The following is an 18983-nucleotide window of genomic DNA, read 5'->3' on the forward strand; positions in this document are numbered from 1 at the left end:
CCCTTCCCTCACATAAAAATCTACAGCAGATACATTTTAAAGATAAAATGTTTGAAGCATTCCCTTTAAGCAATATGCCGTCTATGCCTGAATGGCTGTGGTCGTCAATTCTTTCATAATTGCACTGGGTCGTAGGAAGCACAGAAACCAAGTAAAATCTACAGTCATTTAAAATGAAAAAATATAGCATGGTACCTAATGTTAAATCAAATATATTATATATATGCTTTTGGTAGGCATATGTATATATAAAATTTTTAAATACTTTATAAAAGCAGCAAAATTATGAGGTGAGAAAGAATAAATCTAATAAAACATGAGACTAATAATATAAAAATATTATATAACTTTATTAAAATACATTTAAAGACATAAGTGGAGATGTTCCTTTATGGATAGGAAGGCTTTATCATAAAAGTACCTGCTTTTCCTAGTCAAATCCATAAACTAAATGTAACTCCAATAAAAATATAGACTTTTTCCTGGCAACTGACAGTGTGAATAAACAAAGCAGAGAAGTAGAAATTTAAAAAAGACAGAGTAATTTAGATAACAAGAAGAGTGGGAAGAATTGATCCTCGGGGTATTAAAGCTTTTTAAAGACCTGTGGTACTAACACAGGGTCTACTTGAAAGAGACCAGAGAACCAGCAATAGACACGGACATGCGACAGTATGCAGCAGCAGTGTCTGGGTCTGGTGGCACACACCTTTAATCCCAGCACTGTGCTGGAGACGCAGAGGCAGACAGATATCTGAGTCTGAGGCAGCCGGGTTGACAGTGAATTCTTGGCCAGCCAGGGATACATAGTGGGATCCTACCTCAAATAAACAGAAAACAACAAACAGCTATCAGTGGAGATAGGATGTAACTGACAGAAAAGAATTGGATTTCTGACTTGAAAACCAAGAGCAAACCATGCATGATAGCTTATAATGTGTGAAATCCCAGGACTTGGGAGGCTGAGCTGGGAAGATCTTAAGTTTGTGGTCGATCTGGGCGACAGATCCTGTTTCCAAAAACCAAAAGAAAACAAGTAACAGACAAACAAAAACAACCCCAAGTGGAGGAAAGATCTAAATATGAATAGAAATACCCTGGAAGATATAACCAGCTTTTTCAAGATTGACTGTAGAAGGTAGGAATAACACAGGAAAGACTTTGTAAGGCACAAAAGCACTGACTACAACTTCATAGACAGCACTTTATATTAAGATGAAAATAGAACTTTATAGTGCTCAAAAAAAAAAAAAACCCCTCATGATTTAGAGGGATGTAACTAAATGTTTAGGGAGAAAAGACCTAGAATTTGTTTTAAAGAGATCTTAGAGCAGTGGTTCTCAACCTTCCTAATGCTGTGACCCTTTAATACAGTTTCTCGTGTTGTGGCGACCCCCAACCATAAAATTATTTTTGTTGCTACTACATAGCTGTAATTTTGCTCCTGTTATGAATCATAAATATTTGACAAGTGGAGTATCTGACATGTGACCTCTGTGAAAGGGTCGCTCGACCCTCAGACTGAGAACAAGAGGAAGCTCATGAGTGACATAACGTGGACGTACCTCACAAACATGTCAAACAACGGAAACACACATTGTGATGCAATGTGTATAAAAGATAAAGTCATAAAAATAAATAACATTTTGCTGGGATGCATCTATCTATACAAACTTCATACAGAAAAGTTCACAGTAAGTTCAAAATCAATTCAGAATAGTGGTTATTTCTATTAGGAAACATGAGGGGCCTGGAACTCAGAACACGAAGGAAACAAGCATGTTGGGAATAAGGTTTGCTTACTGTATTTTTTATATTAAGGTGGTAAGTGCATGAGTTATAGCATCCTTTAGATATTTTGTATGTAACCAAAAAATCATAAATTTAAAATAATTTGTTTTCTATAAAGGGACATGACAAAAGGAAGAGAAAAGGCTCAAGGTATACACCAGGGGAGACAGTGACGGTTGACCATGTTTCTGTTCTCATTGAGAAGAAAGGGATGCCTTGCCTCTCCCTGGGAACACACACTGTGCTAGACTGAGAACATTGATTCCTTTCAGTTCATCATAAAGACAGGTGCTATGAAGCATGGGCTCTAGCAGATGTCGGAGGAGGTCCTATGTGTCAAAGGATCCAGGTGAAGCTGAGTCCTGCACCCTGCTTTTCCTTCTCGCTACTTGTTCATGCGTGCAGAATGGTTTCCAGGTTTGTTTGGTTTTTTTATTTTGATGGTGCCGGTGGTCAAAGCCAAGCCCTCATACATGCTAAGCAAGTGTTCTACCACCAACTCCACCTACAACCCTAGATTTGCATTTCTAACTTTTTAGAAAAAGATTTCTTTATGTGTATGACTGTTTTGCCTGCATGAGCGTATGTGTTCCATATGTGTGCCTGGTGCCCAAGGAGTTCCTGGTCAGAGAAGGCATTAGATCCCCTGGAAGCAGAGTTGTAAATAAGCAGTGAGCCTTATTTATAACTACCATGTGGTATTTATAAATACCACATGGATACTGGGAATTGAACCTGGATCCTCTGCAAAGGCAACAAGAGTTCTTAGCCACTGAGCCATCTCTCCAGCCCCTAGGCTTGCTTTTGTTATTGTTGTTGTTATTGTTTTTTGAGAGAGGGTTTCGCTGTGTAACAGCTCTGACTGTCCTGGAACTTGCTTTGTAGATCAGGCTGGCCTTGAACTCACAGAGATCTGCCTGTTTCTGTCTCCTAAAGGCACGTGCCATCACTGCCTGGCAAGGTTTGTATTTCAAACCTTTTTTGTTGTTCAGTAAGTGGTATTCAGTGTGGGGCTGGGCGTGCCTTTCCTCCAGCTTTGTAAGGTGAGCTGATGTCTCTGGGAAAGAGCTACAGTAGTGTGAGTGTGAAGGACCTGATACCTGCCACCTCTCCCCGGTTTCCCAGGCAACTGAGAAGAGCACTGACTTCTAGTTCATCAGTCAGGCTCACCCCTCGTGAGGAGTGGTACCTATTTACTCCGGTGCCTGACTCCGGAGAAGAAGAGCGCTGTGTGTCAGCTTCCTGTTCGGTTAAGCAGCAGACAAGGCACTGCTGCCCCTCCTGACGTCACAATCTCTTGACAACTCCAATTTCTGACTTCCTCGTTGCCTTCCTGGGAGAGTCCCTGGCTCCTTCTGCTCTTCTTGGGGAATCCCCATCTTCCCCCTGGTCTCCTTGGTGGTGGTGGGGAGCATCTTCTTCCGGGCCTTCTTGTGGAGCCCCCAGTAATGGAAGCAGTGGCAAGCTGATCCTGCGGCAGGTCCACAGTGCAGCAGGCACTGGCGTCTGAGGCCGTAGCTACTGGAATCCAGCACCCGGAGTGAGCTATCTCCAACTTTTCTCATGCAAACTTAAGTGTCAACTTAGTGTTTCCAGATCTGAAAGAGACCAAAGAGAATCACAAGGCTTATCACTCTTCCCAGACCTAGCATCTGTCCTTTCTCCCCATCAGGTCCTCCCCTGATACAGGCTGCAGTTGGTTTCTATCACCTTTTTTTTTTTCTTTACCATTTTGCAGTGCTAAACTGATGTCACTCCTTGTATCTGCCCAGCTCCTGGAACACATCTCTAATCCAGTTTCAGAGAGAAACCTATTATGATCATTAACACTACCTGCTAATTGATGACTCAGTTTGTGCTAGGCCCTGCTTGTTATAAACACTTGACATGTACTCATTCTACACTAATGGAGTCCTAATGAAGAATGAGAAATTCAAGGTTCAGCGGGGCTAAAGTGACATGCCCAAGTGACTCAAGTGCTAATGGGTGAAGGAGCCAGCATACAAACTCAGTCTTCTCTAGAAGCTTTCAATTCATGGAGCTATGGAGACTGCCTCCTAAAGTCCTTATACAGACACTGGCTGACACTTTACCCCCTCCAGGCCCGCCTGTATCTTACAGCGTATGACAGCCTCCTTGACTTGGTAAAAGCCACCATCCTGGCCTCTGCCGTCCACATAGTACATGAATCGGAGTTCCGGCGGGTAGGCGGCTCTGGACAGACCGGATAGCAGGGGTATGGTGCAACCCTCCGCCCCGGGGGCCTCCGTCAGGGCCTGCAGCATCTGGTATTTGCACCAGGGGTCCCGGAGGAAGCCTGGGGTGATGAGTAGCACACGACAGTGACTACTACTTAGGGCCTGGCATAGTTCAGAAACAATGGCGCCACCTGGGGTTGCATCCCGAAGCTGCAAGAAGCAGCGTAGGCTGGCCCTGCTACCCTCCAAGTAGGAGACCAGCTCCTGGGCGGCCTCTAGGTCCTCCTCACTGTGGCACACGCAGACGTCATAGTCTTTGCTCCAGCGGCCACTGCTGCAGCTGGTGTCCATGTCTGTTGGCTGCAGGGTAGGAGACATTCCTGAGCTGCAGCTCGGAGGTGAGCTGTGGCTTGGGGGTGAGTTGCGGTTGGAGGGTGAGTTGTGGCTCAGGGGTGAGCTTCGGTTGGAGGGTGAGTCGTGGCTCGAGGGTGGGAGACCGTCCTGTGTGGCTTTCTGTGAACCATCACTTGGGTGGCTTTCCCGGAGGGCTGGCATCTTCTTAGGCTTCTTCAACAAAGCCTGCCTAAACCAGTCTACAGGGGAAAAACACAGAGCTGAGATTTGCTGCCTGCAAGTTGAAGCCCCACCTCCAAGGAAAATGGGCAGGACTCTGCCAGCTACACCTTACCCGCTGTCCTACTGCCTTGCTGTTAGGCACACCCCTGAGGTCTTTCCTAAGAGTTCCTGCTATCTTTAAAGGTTCCCCGATACTTAGAGAACTCGAACTCCTGGCCAGGTGGTGGTGTTGGTGAACGCCTTTAATCCTAGCATTTGGGAGGCGAAGGTAGGCAGATCTCTGTGAGTTCGAGGCCAGCCTGGTTTACAGAGCTAGTTCCAGGACAGAGAAACCCTGTCTCGGAGAGGGGATAAAAGAAAGAAAAAAAAAAAAGAAATAAAAAAAAAAAGAAAGAAAAAAAACAGGACAGCTTTAATGGAGTCACCGTGGTGAGGGAGTGTTTGTTATAATCTAGCTACCCAAGAGGCTGAGACAGTGAGGGGTAATTCAAGGCCAGACTGGAAAAAAACAATAAGATCGCCATAGAAATAAAGTAAAATTTGCTGTGCACAATGGCACATGCCTTTAATCCCAGCACCTGAGAGGCAAAGGCCGGTGGATCTCTGAGTTCAAGGTCAGCCTGGTCTACAGAGAGTTCCAGGCCAGCCAGAGCTGCACAACGAGACCCTCTCTGAAACATAAAATTTTAAATTAGAATAAAGCAATTTATTTGATTATAAATTAATAATTTAATTATAAAAAGAAATATAGATGACCTTGTTCTGTTGTAGATCATCTGCTATCTGCCACCCAGAGGCCACCTTAATCAGAAGACTATAAACCAGAGTAGTCAACTGCCTGTGTAAGCAGACATCCTCAGACGGGGACTAATCAGGCCCAAGGCCTAGCTGCAGCCCTAAGAGGAGGGAACTGATCAAGGTAAGAATGGAAAGGACCAAGGAAAATGGGTACTGCGATATATGCCTGTAATCCCAGAATTTGGGACATAGAAACAGAGACTGGAAGTTTAGGGTCACCTCTACTACAATGATAAGTTCAAGGCAGCCTGGTTAATACAAATGACTAAGTAAGAAGAAAAAGGGCCAAGGGACTGGAATCTGTTGTGTTGTTCAGAGGCTGAGGGCTGCTAGTCCGAGCTCCCGGTGAACGCAGAAACCACACTTGCCCCCCAGATCTGACTGCAGACCTGTCATGCCGCTTGCTCGGTGACCTTAAGCAAACTGGCCTAGGTCTCCATTTCCTCATATATCAAATGAGTTTGTTAGTTCTTGAAGTTAAATTGTAAGTACTCTATAATGTTAAAACTCAGCTGTACTGGGGATTGTTACATTTTTTTCTTTCCTTGTTTCCTTTCTCTGAATAGTTCTGGGAAAAGATTCAGATGTCAGGACACACTACCTTAAGCCTTCGGCACAATGGTTGTCAGGCCAATACGTTGGAAAACACCTGAAACGAAGGCCTGCAGAACCCATCATGTGCCCTTGACTCCTCCCTCTCCTCGCAGCTTTAGGTCATCTCACCGGCAGCTCTGTTCCCCATCACCAGACTTTCCGCGTCTCTCCTCTGCATCTGGAAGAGTCCCTCTTCTCACCTGGGAATCACCCTCCCAGGGACCAGAGCGTAACTAGGAGACAGGCTCTACTCACCAGCTATCTTGTCTCGAGGCTTCTTGGACCTAGTGGAAGAGGCTGGGATGGAGGAGGACGAAGCCATAGTGCAGGCCTCCAAACTAACCCTGGGAGAGCAGGCATTGGGGGTGTGGCAGGATGGGAGAGAGCCATGGAGCAGCCATCCTGCAAAGGACAGAATCACAAAAGTTGTACTTACCTACCTGGAAGTTCTGCTTTTCTCCTAGTCCCTAATGGCTCAGTCTTTCACCAGGTCCATAGGACCAAGGAAATGACCCAGATCTGTGAAGCGTGACCAGACTTACAAGGTACAAACTTGGTAGAGTGACTGTTCTCTGCTTAGGCTGGCCAGGAATGCATCTGAGATCTAGGAAAACAGAGAGGACAGGCAGCTCTTTAGAAGGACTTCCTGTGTCAATGCTGAAACAGGAGAGGGACTGGCCATTTGGACAGGTAGATGAGTGTTAAGCAGTAGCAATACTTGAAGCAAGTCTTGCTACATTTTCTCTATCTTGCCCTAACCCCATCCACCCACTCACCTAGCCCTTACCTGCCAGCTAGGGAAACAATGTCATAAAACGGTGAAGACTGCCAACTTCACGTACGTACATTGCTGGGATTTGCACCTCATGCTGATCAGGGCCTTCAATAATCTTTCTAGGCTTTGGTGTCTCCATCTGTGATGCTAGAAGCTGCAACTCAGCATTACCAGGTAAACAACATGAAGAAATTTATGTAATGTACTAACAGCACCTCGTGTGTAAAAAGTTGTTAAGAAAGTATTGTGGATTAGTATGTCTCAGGTACACAGGAGGTTGAGGCAGCTGGATTACTTCTATTAATGAGTTTGGATCAGCTTCAGAAATCTTTTGAGACACCCCCCCCCTTTTGTTTTGTTTTTCAGCATAGGGTTTCTCTGTGTGATGGCTTTGGCTGTCCTGGAACTTGCTTTGTAGACCAGGCTGGCCTTGAACTCACAGAGATCCACCTACTTCTGCCTCCCAAGTGCTGGAATTCAAGGTGTGTGCCATCAGTGGTCTTGAGATCCCATCTTAAAACAGTTGGGTATGGTGGTACCTGCATTTAATCCTAGCACTCACAGGAGGACTGCTGCAAATTTCAGGTCAGCTTAGGCTACATAGTTAGTTCCTGGCTACCTAGGGATATATAGTGAGCTGTGGGAGGGAATTTAGTCTTTAGTACTTTTGTTTTCATTTCTTTAACTTATTTTTTATTTTTTGGTTTTTTAAGAGAAGGTTTCTCTCTGTAGCCTTGGCTGTCTTGGAACTCAGTCTGTAGACCAGGCTGGCCTTGAACTCAGAGATCCACCTGCCTCTACTAGGATTAAGGTGGCACTGTCTGGCAGTCCTTAGTACTTTTAAAACCCAATTCCTGGGCTGGAGAGATGGCTCAGAGGTTAAGAACACTGATTTCTCTTCCTGAGGTCCTGAGTTCAATTCCCAGCAACCACATGGTGGCTCACAACCATCTGTAATGAGATCTGGTGAGATCTGGTGTCCTCTTCTGGCAAGCAGGCATACATGCAGACAGAACACTATACATAATAAATAAAAATCTTTAAAAAGCCGGGCGATGGTGGCACTCGGGAGGCAGAGGCAGGCGGATCTCTGTGAGTTCGAGACCAGCCTGGTCTACAGAGCTAGTTCCAGGACAGGCTCGTGTGTGTGTGTGTGTGTGTGTGTGTGTGTGTGTGTGAGAGAGAGAGAGAGAGAGAGAGAGAGAGGTGCAAGCACATGGTATTCCACAGCCTATGTGTGGAAGACAAAAGACAGCTTTTAGAGGCTGATTCTCTCCTTCCAGTACAAGTTCTGGGGGTTGAATTTAGATCACCAGGTTAGCACAACAAGCAGAGTTACTCACTGTGCAATATTGTCATATTGCCCTTTCATGTGGGAAGAATATATTTGGTTTATAAGATTAAATATTATGACATTAATCTTCCCAAAATTGATCTTTAGTTCAGTGCTATCTCTGACTAGCAGGTTTTTTTAAATTTATTTTTATTTTGGGACACGTTATCAAATTGCTTCAGAATTTGTATGAAAACATGAAGGACCAAGAATGTTCTTCTGTGTTCTCTGCACACCGCAAGGATAGAATGGTTCTGATGCTGGATCTCTCTTAGTTAGCTTTGGTTTTAGGGAGAAGACTCTGTGGGAGCAGAGCCTGTTCGAATGCAGGGGAACCCTAGCATTCTTGAGGCAATTCTCTAGCTGAAGGAAGGTAGAGAGCTGGGTTTGGGAGATAGTAATAATGAACACAGGGTTGCTTTCTGGCTTTTTGCTGGATCTGCAGGCGTCATAACAAAAGTTTCCTCTGGGAATCCATACAGAAACAAATCTGTAATCAGAAGTTTCAAAATTTTAAAAATGTAAATTTTTTTAAAAATATTTATTTATTTATTATGTATGCAATGTTCTGTCTGTGTGTATGTCTGCAGGCCAGAAGAGGGCACCAGACCTCATTACAGATGGTTGTGAGCCACCATGTGGTTGCTGGAAATTGAACTCAGGACCTCTGGAAGAGCAGGCAATGCTCTTAACCACTGAGCCATCTCTCCATCCCTAAAAATGTAAATTTTGTCTGGCAGTGGTGGCATATGCCTTTAATCCCAGCACTTGGGATTAAAGTGCTGCAGAGGCAGGCACATCTTTGTGAGTTCAAGGCCAGCTTGGACTACAAAGCCAGTTTCAGGATAGCCAGGGCTACACAAAGAAACCCTGTCTCAGATAACAAAACAAAACAAAATATATAAATTTTAAAAAATGTGTGTGTTGGACATTAATGAACAAGTACCGCAGTTCAAGGAACGTACGGTGCTGTGCGATGAAGGCAGCGTGGGGACCAATCCTAATTGCTGGCCTGGTCAGAATGAGAATGCCGAGAGACTAGCAAGGCACTCCCATGGGGGTATTTGTGAGGCTGCTCCCCAAGATGACTGGAACACAGAGCGCTGATGTAATGAATGCATCAATCCCTTTCCGGATTCATGATCTAATGCCATGACAGGGAGGCGTGGGAATGTAGCATAGCGGAGAAAAGCAGGCCACGGGAGGTGTGACTTTCTGTCTCTCTGCTTCATAGCCTCCATGACCGGAACTGCTCTGCTCCACCCCACCTCCCCCTCTGAAACCATGAGCTCACTTCCTGTAGGGAATTCTCCAAGGTATCTGACTAACACAGGGCAAGAAGGAGAGGAATGAGTGCTGGAGTAGGAGTGTTGAAAGAGAGAAGCAACAGACGAGACAGGAGGACATCTCGGTGGACTCTTCCTCAGTGGACTGCTGATGTCGGTGTGAGCCTCTTTCCTTCCCCATTCCTTCCCCGTGTGCTCCTGGTTTCTGACAAGCTAAGTGAGAGATGGTGGCTCTGCCGTGCCTCAGACCATTGGCAGGTTTGGAAAGCTCTTCCTGGTCAAGGGCTGCCATCTCTCCACACCTTCAGGAAACCATTAAAGAAATATCTTCCAGGGGCTAGAGAGATGCTTCGGTACTTAAGAGAGCTTGCTGTTCCTTCAAGACAAACTCAGTTCAGTACCCAGCTCCCCTGTGGGTCACCAATGCCTGTAACTTCTGCTGTCCTCCAAGGGTACCTCCCCATGCATGGCATATACTTACACAGACATATGCACATAAATAAAACCAAAACAAATTTTTAAAATAATAAATAAAAGAATGTCTTTCTCCCTGGCAGTACACATAAGATTGCTTAACTTTCATACTCTCTAAAGATTTTCTCAATTTTTGTTTTAGTAGAAAATGTATTGTTTGCCCTTGATACAAACTGGAGAATAACTTAATTTTTTAAAATGATATTATAAAGTTTAAGATAACATAAAAATAGTATGAAAACAAAAAATCGTATAGTATGATATTCAACTTGAATATCCAGATGTAAGTTTTATGAAACAGGGCTGGGGGAACTTAGGGGGAGAGCAAGCACTTAACTAATACAGAGATATTTGTGTTCACCTACACTTAACATGCACAAAGTCCAGCATCGATCCTTAGTACTGAAAGAAAAAAGGAGGAGGGGGAGGAGAGGAAGAGAGTGAAGAAGAGGAGTAGGAGGAAGGAAGGAAGGAAGCAAGTAAGGTTTTTGAAATTACTTACCCTTTTATAGCACATCCTGGTTTGGGGTAACTGCCTTTTTTTTATTGCTTCAAAGAAACAAACAAAAATTATGGCTGGAGATGAAGCACTGAGGTAGAGTGCTATTTTAGCCTACACAGATGAGGCCTAGCGCCAAGGTCAGGGGAAGAAGGGTGAGAGAGAGGAAGAGGAGAAGAAGATGAAAAAGGAGCAGGGGAGAATTAAGTCAATAGTTTAACAGAACATCCATTGGAAGCAGGGGTGGGTGGGTGGAGGGGGATATGCCATTAACTGTCATTATGAAAAAGTGTAAGCATAGGAAATAACAGCATTTCTGACAGGATAATTGTGCGAGATGGCAGACAAGTTCCTGTAAGCATGTACTTCCCAGATAAAACCTCATGCACCTTCCTTTTTCATTGTAAGTTCTTTTGCAGCCAAGGCTGGGGAGCAATCAGACATGACTAAACTTTTCCCAGATGCAGAGGGACCGTCACCCACGTCGAGCAGATAAGATACTGAATCCAGGCCTCCAGCTGGCAGATCTGATCACCAGCTCTGTCTAATCTGACTCACAGGGACTCACAAGAGGTCATGTTCCCTTTTTAAATGCGCATAAAGCAGAATGACATGCACCTCAGAGGCCCACTTTATAGAGAATGACACACATTTCACAGAAAGCTGGCAAGGAGCTCCCTCAAAAGAGAACCCGCTAGAGAACTGGGCATGGTGGCAAACGCCTATCATCCCATTAGGGATTTAGGAAGCTTTGACAGGAAGATCACTTCTAGTTCAAGGTCAGCCTGGACTACACAGTGAGTCCCAGGCTAGCTTGGGATATAAATTGAAAACCCTCCTCAATAAAACAAAATAAGACACACACACACACACACACACACACACACACACACACACAAAACCCCACTTGAGAAAAACAAAATAAAATGCAAAGACACTCCTGGATATTCTTATTGGGTGGTTTAGAAGAGAAGCCTAAGTTTTATGAGTTTTCTAGAAAATTCTGATGCATGGAAGCATTAATCTAGATGTTAAAAAAATATATATATACATATACATACATATATATACACACACTTGATGTGATATTTTATGTGTATATGAATATATAATATACATGCATATATAAACACATAAAATACACATTATAATATATATTAAGACACACACACGTGTGCACACTTACACAATACTAATACGTTTTCTACTTTTAAAAGCAAATAAATTGTTGATATTTATAATCGGTAAAATTTACTTATTTATTTTTATTTTGGAGGGAGTTAAGGTAGGGTCTCTTATAGCACACGCTGGCCTCCACTCACTCTGTAGCCCAGAATGACTCTGAACTCTAGATCTTCCTGCCTCCACATTCCGTGTGCTGGGATTACATGCAAATATATTATATATGTTCTAAATATATATGCCTAAATGATGTGTTTGTTTTGTACTTATTATGCTGTGAATTTTGTGTAAATACGCAGGTAGTTAATATAGATTGTGTCAGCAGCATTCAGGAGGCAGAGGCAGGAAGATCTTTTTATGTGTTTGTGCGTTAAGGCCAGTGTGGTCTACATAGTGAGTTCCAGGACCAGTCAGACCTGCAGAGTGGAAACCCTGTCTTAAAAAACCAAACCATGGGCTGGAGAGATGGCTCAGAGGTTAAGAGCACTGATACCTCTTCCAGAGGTCCTGAGTTCAATTCCCAGCAACCACATGGTAGCTCACAATCATCTGCAATGAGATCTGGTGCCCTCTTCTGGCCTGCAGGCATACATGCAAATAGAACACTGTATACAAAATAAATAAATAAATCTTAAAAAAAAAATCAAACCATCTGGGTGGTGGTGGTGATCACCTTTGATTCCAGCACTCAGGAGGCATAGGCAGGCAGATCTCTCTGAGTTGGATATCAGCCTGGTAGTTGGATGTCAGCCTGGCCTACAAAGCAAGTTCTCGGACAGCCAGGGCTACACAGAGAAATCCTGTCTCGAAAAACAAAACAAAATGAGCAAAAAAACCAAAATCTGTCTTCAGGCATTAGTTACCCCTGGAGCTTAAAAATGGCTCTCCCCCCTCTTTTTTTAAGTAGTGCTGGAGATAGGGAATCTAGCTCATTGTAAGCACTCTATCACTGAGCTACATCTCACAACTCCAATGAATGCTTCTAATACATTTTTTTTAAAAAAAATATTTATTTATTATACAGTGTTCTATCTGTATGTATGCCTGCAGGCCAGAAGAGGGCATTACAGATGGTTGTGAGCCACCATGTGGTTGCTGGGAATTGAACTCAGGACCTTTGGAAGAACAGGCAATGCTCTTAACCACTGAGCCATCTCTCCAGCTCCCTAATACACTTTAAAAAGGCACTGTAGGTAAAGGTTGTGAAAAGTACCTACGATCTTAAAGACGAGTGCTGACCTGTGCACTACCGGAGACGTAAGGATTTACCGTAAAGCAACAGCAGCTGAGGCAGAACGACTGATGGGAAGGGAAAGCAGACAATATAAAACCAGAGTGTCGCTATGCAGGCCTGCATCTCAACCATCTCCTGCCTTACACAATGGTGGCACCGAGGAGTCGCTATACAGATCTGCATCCCAACCATCTCCTGCCTTACACAATGGACACTAAGATGTCACTATACAGACCTGCATCCCAACCATCTCCTGCCTTACACAATGGTGGCACCGAGGAGTCACTATACAGACCTGCATCCCAACCATCTCCTGCCTTACACGATGGACACTGAGATGTCACTATACAGACCTGCATCCCAACCATCTCCTGCCTTACACAATGGACACTGAGATGTGCTATACAGACCTGCATCCCAACCATCTCCTGCCTTACACAATGGTGGCACCAAGGAGTCACTATACAGACCTGCATCCCAACCATCTCCTGCCTTACACAATGGACACTGAGATGTCACTATACAGACCTGCATCCCAACCATCTCCTGCCTTACACAATGGACACTGAGATGTCACTATACAGACCTGCATCCCAACCATCTCCTGCCTTACACAATGGACACTAAGATGTCACTATACAGACCTGCATCCCAACCATCTCCTGCCTCACACAATGGACACTGAGATGTGCTATACAGACCTGCATCCCAACTATCTCCTGCCTTACACAATGGTGACAATGAGATGTGCTATACAGACCTGCATCCCAGCTATCTCCTGCCTTACACAATGGACACTGAGATGTCACTATACAGACCTGCATCCCAACCATCTCCTGCGTTACACAATGGACACTAAGATGTCACTATACAGACCTGCATCCCAACCATCTCCTGCCTTACACAATGGTGACAATGAGATGTGCTATACAGACCTGCATCCCAGCTATCTCCTGCCTTACACAATGGTGACACTGAGGTTCAGTAGAGAAAAATTATGGTCTTTCCACCTTGTTCTCCTATTTTGAGATAGGGTTTGTTTTAGCCCAGGCTGGCATTCAACTGTTATGTAGCTGAGGATGACACTGAGCTTCTGGTCCTCCAGCCTCCACTTCTGAAGTGCTGGGATCATCGGCAAGGGCTATGAAGCCCAGTTTTATGCCATGTTTGGGATCCAACACACGGGTTTGTGCATTCTAAGGAAGAGCTCTACCAACTGAACTACACCACCAGTCCCAGAAAGGTGCTCTTTGCAATCCATAGGATTAGGTCTCCTTAGTATTGTGGGGAACTTTAAACTCAATTTACATCTCAAGATACACAAACTAAATTTCAAATAGGTATTAGAAATAGCTGTGACTAGCAAAACAATAAAGATCTTATAGAAAAACATATGACATGATTTATGACTTTGGAGTAGACTAAACAAAAAAAAATATTGAGATATGGTCTCATTTTGTACAGGCTGTCCTAAAACGCAGTACATAGGCCAGACTGGTCTCAAACTCACAGCCATCTGCCTGAATGACAATAATACAGGTGAGAACCATTACATTTGGCTTTAAAAACAATTCAGATGTGATACAGTCTGTATAAGGGGAAAATGATAAATTGAAAAACACTAATGTAAAGACTTTTGCCCCCAAAGATAACTTTAGGAGAGTGAGGACAGAATCTGCTGAAACAGAGGTGATGTTTAAAAATATGTACCTAGCTGGGCAGTGGTGGTGCACACCTTTAATCCCAGCACTCGGGAGGCAGAGGCAGGCAGAGCTCTGTGAGTTCGAGGCCAGCCTGGTCTACAAGAGCTAGTTCCAGGACAGCCAGGGCTGTTACACAGAGAAACCCTATCTTGGAAAACAAAACAAAACAAATGTATCTAATGATATGCCTTTAACTCCCAAATATTTCAAGAACTCCCATATGCTGCTGAGAGGCATGAATGGAGAGAAGACTTGAACAGTCATCTCACAGAAGGGATATTCAAATGATCAGCAGACAGAAAGATAGATGCTCGGTTTACCTCAGAGAAATGCAAATTGAAACCTCAGAGCATCAACACTGGGCGGTCAGCAGAAACAGCTACAGAAAGGACACTGGCTGGAGCTTAATAAGGACAGAAGAGTGAGTGTACACACACTACTGTTGGGAGTGCGGGGCTAACCCAGGCTGGCCAGCCTTGACCTCACCTCCTCTCGGCTCCACTGTGCTGAGAGCACAGCCTTTTTTTTTAACTTAGAAAATATTAATGTGTTTGGATGTTTTGCCTGTGTGTATGTCTGTGTACCATTTTCCTGCCAGGTGCCTGCAGAGGCTAGAAGAAGGTATCAAATCCATGAGGGTTCTGAAGATTGAACCAGGGTCCTCTAGAAGAGCACCCAGTGCTCTTAACCACGGAGCCTTTGCTCTAGCACCAAGCACAATTATTTTGGAAAGATGCTGTACACTATATAATCAAACCGAGCAATCACACACAAGTCACACTACTCAAAACAGGCCAAAGATGAAAACAAGCATGTCCATCAGTAAAATGGATAAACAATATGCAGTCCATCTTTTTGACAGAATATTATACATCATGCATACGCGCATACAAAGACTTACTGTTGCCGGGCGATGGTGGCGCACGCCTTTAATCCCAGCACTTGGGAGGTAGAGGCAGGCGGATCTCTGGGAGTTCGAGACCAGCCTGGTCTACAAGAGCTAGTTCCAGGATAGGCTCCAAAACCAAAAAAAAAAAAAAAAAGACTTACTGTTCTGGATGCAGGTTACACAAACAAGTCTGTGAAAAGTAGTTTGGCGGGACTCAGGATCTGTGCACTTTTCCATATGTTTGTTACGTGTATTATTTCTTAAAGTCTGAAAACAAAGCAGGCAAGATTTCCACTGAGTCATTCCCGGGTAGGTGTGTCAGCTAGAGTACTCCCTACTTCCTTCTCTAGTTGGCACTTCTCGGGTTTCTAGATTACCTGCCACCCAGTGGACCTAAGTCCGAACTATTACTATTATCCTTGGTTCTTGGCACGACAGTCGTCCCTGGTAGATGCCCATTAAGTGACTGTGGTAGCAACAGAATACCGCCAGAGTCAAGCCCAAGAGCAGGGGCCAGGTTGTGACCAGAGCAAGACTGTCAGGAGCCGGAGAGAGCCACCTGATGCGGTCAGGCTGCTAAAGCCCAGCCGCACTAATGGCCCCGCGCCCGCTGCGGTGCCACAGGAAGGTGGCGGCTTTCCGGGAGTGCTGGACGGCGGGTTGGAAGGGGCGGGGCAGGGAAGCGGGTGTCCCAGGAAAGAAAGGAGCGACTCCCAGGGCCCGGCCGCCCACCGCCCTGCGTCCCCGTGTCCCCAGCGCCCGCTCACCTGCGCGACCCCGCGCTGCCGGCTGCAGGCTCGGCCGGGAAGTGCCAGCGCCTCGGCTCCCGGAAGCTCCCCGGCCGCCGCCCTCCTGCCCGCACCAGCCGCCCTCCTACCCGCGCCCGCCCGCCCGTGTGCCCGCCCAACCCTAGGGGGCGCTCGCCCGTCCGCGTCGCCCGGGCTTCACCCACCCGCTGGTGAACCCTTGCGCCAGAGTTCCTCAGGGCCGCCTTGAAGTCCTCAGCCTAGGTTTGCCCCGTCTGAGCGCGTGGGAACGAGGAGAAAACTCCAGCAAGGGAGGCACAGAAAAATGAGGCATTTTCCCGAAGGTCTCTCAAGGTAGGTTAAATGGTACCAAGGAGACAGACCAGCCCGGGAGGTAGATACTTTTATGGAAGGAGGGTCCCATTAATGTTGACGCCCACAGCCTGGAATCAGTCTTGCCAAAAGTGTTTGCCCTCAGGGCAGGGATTTCCGGATAGACATTCAGCTGCAGTTTCCAGGGTACCAAACTACTGGGGGGAAAAAAGGTGGTTAGGCAAGATGTTGGCACGTCCTGATGAAATACTTAAGTTCTTTGCCCCTACTTCCTGTAGTTCTTGCTGTGAACTTTGGGACCCTCCAAGGGAATAATACAACATTTCCTTCCACGGAAGTCTTATTAAAATGTCAGCCTCAGACTGAGCGGTGGTGGCGCATGCCTTGATCCCAGCGCTCGGGACAAAGACAGGCGAACTTCTGAGTTCCAAGACAGCCAGGGCTGTTACACAAAGAAACCCTATCTCGAAAAAACAAAAGTAAACAAAGTCAACCTGAAAGCAACACATATGAAATGCTGGCAGGTGGGAGTTTAATAGGCAGGTGTAAGGCCTTATCTACCCCTCTAGACTGATTCCTTTTGATCTCCAGCCAGTCAAAAAGGATAACTTGGTCTGAGGGAGACAGTTTGTGCTGTGGGGGCTGTTCATGAGTGATCTTTCTAGGTTTTACTCATCAAAATTACACTCTCTGGTTGCTGATGTTGAAAGAGATGAATATTCATCAGTAGAGCACTGGCAACCAGAATTCCTGGAAAGAAGTTGTGTCTGCAAACGCGGATTGATTAGACCTGTGGTGCTGTGGAGAGGTTGGGATGTTGCCTGTCCAGAGGCTAATCACCTTATCTCGGCTCACTTCATTACTCTGAATCGCCATTCCTTGAGCATATTCCTAGCTGCACAACCCAAAAGCTAAGGATGTCATCAGAAAACATCTGAGGCCTTTAGGAAAGCATCTCCCATCATTACATTGGCTTGATTTATGAATTTGTTCTGTAAAACTTTAAAACTTTGTGAAGCTATCTCCACATTGGAACATGTAATTTGGGGTAACCTAAATCTGTTCTTGAGCCTTGGCCAACTCAAATATGGCTCAAGAATAAACGCTTATTCCCTTTACGGAAAGAGCTGTCCTGTGTTTTTGCTATCAGCATCATTGTCGTTTGTGTTTGTGTGTCCCACAGTTGCTCACACTTGGTGAATGCTTTTGCTCACACTTGGTGAACGCTTTTGCTCCTTGGTGAGGACATCTCTATCTCTCTGCCTAGCTGTGTTTGTAAAAAACAAAACAAAACAAAACCCTCTAGCTAGGCTCATTTCTGTGCTTAGGAAAGTCTTTCTTCCTCTTTTGTTTGTTTTTGAAGAGAGGGTCTCCAGTAGCCCTAGGCTAACCTCAAACTATATAACTTAAATGACCTTGGATTTTTCTGATCTTCCTGCCTCTGACCCCAAACTCTGGGATCACAGGCTTGTGCCACTTCACCTGGCCAGGAAAACCCTTAAAAAAGAAGCTGAGGCTGAAGAGTGGTTAATATCACCTCCTGCTCTTCCAGAGGAACTGATGAGTCCCAGCACCCTCATCAGGTAACTCACAATTGGCTGTAACTCCAGCTTTCCAACTTCCTCTTCTGGCCCCCACTTCCCTGCCCCCACTGCATAAATGCACAGACAAAATACAAATCTTAAACATTATTACTATTGCATATGTATAGGTCATAGGACAGCTTTTGGGAGTTCTCTTCCACCTTGTTGAGGCAGGATCTCTCCTTTTTGCCATGCTATATACTCTCAGCCGACTGGCTCTTTCTCTACTTCCCTTCTTGACATGCTGAATCCTGGGAATACTGACATATGCAACCGTACCATTTTTTTTTTCCTTAGGTTCTTGGGATTTAAATCAAATTGTTGGGCCCAAATAGTGTTTTGAGCCCTTGGAAAGCCTTTTAAGTTCTGCCCTCCCCAGTCCTTCCCAGAAATCCCTTTGCCTTGGCCCTACCTCTCATTGCAGTATACACTCCCTGGGGCCAGGGAAGGACCTTTGGGGTCCAGCAGGAATACTTAGATGGACACTCAGACTACAGGACAAGCTCCGGGATGTCTGGGTTTGGGGGAAAAGTTGAGGTCTTAGTCCAGCTCCTCATATAGTTTAAAGGGCAAGACAGATGTAATCACATGCCCATAAAGGCTTTCCCATGGGATCAAATTAAAGTCCTGCAGGAACAGAGGATTCCTTAGGCATTAATGTTTATAGCACCTATTTCTTTGGACCCTTAGACTGTGATGGCTATACCAGATCACTATGGGACACCTAAAGAGCTACCATCCAGGGCTAAGGAGTTAATTCTCTGGCCTGACTGACCCCAGGGGTTAAATAAAGCCTGTTGGCTATGCTCCTGACAAGTCCCCTCTAACATTTCAGTACTACCTGCTGATGGCTTTTCTGTTGCTTACTGCCTCATGCCTGGCTCTCTCCAAACCACACACAGACTTAAGGTCTCCCAGCTGGCCCATCTCTCCTGTGCCCTTCGCTATATGATGTCTGTTAGGAATTTTTCCTAGTGAGCTTTTTGCTG

The 18983-nt window shown here is 45.2% G+C and overlaps 1 protein-coding gene across 2 annotated transcripts; it reads right to left on the reverse strand.

Annotated features, from left to right (window-relative positions):
• Positions 1–383: 383 nt before the first annotated feature.
• Positions 384–16163, reverse strand: Tirap (TIR domain containing adaptor protein). 2 transcript variants are annotated; one of them, XM_057767413.1, is made up of 5 exons: positions 16100–16163; positions 15494–15599; positions 6213–6359; positions 3911–4582; positions 384–3389 (listed from the first exon to the last, which is right to left on the reverse strand). In XM_057767413.1, exons 2-5 carry the CDS (start codon positions 15567–15569, stop codon positions 3370–3372), a joined length of 915 nt encoding a protein of 304 aa, XP_057623396.1. In that variant the 5' UTR covers positions 15570–15599; positions 16100–16163; the 3' UTR covers positions 384–3369. The 2 variants fall into 2 exon arrangements, with proteins under 2 accessions (XP_057623396.1, XP_057623397.1); XM_057767414.1 differs by lacking the exon at positions 16100–16163 and adding an exon at positions 6500–6561 and having other exon boundaries at positions 15494–15558.
• Positions 16164–18983: the final 2820 nt, after the last annotated feature.

The sequence above is a fragment of the Chionomys nivalis genome, chromosome 4 (genome assembly GCF_950005125.1).
Source record: "Chionomys nivalis chromosome 4, mChiNiv1.1, whole genome shotgun sequence".
Taxonomy (NCBI): Eukaryota; Metazoa; Chordata; class Mammalia; order Rodentia; family Cricetidae; genus Chionomys; species Chionomys nivalis.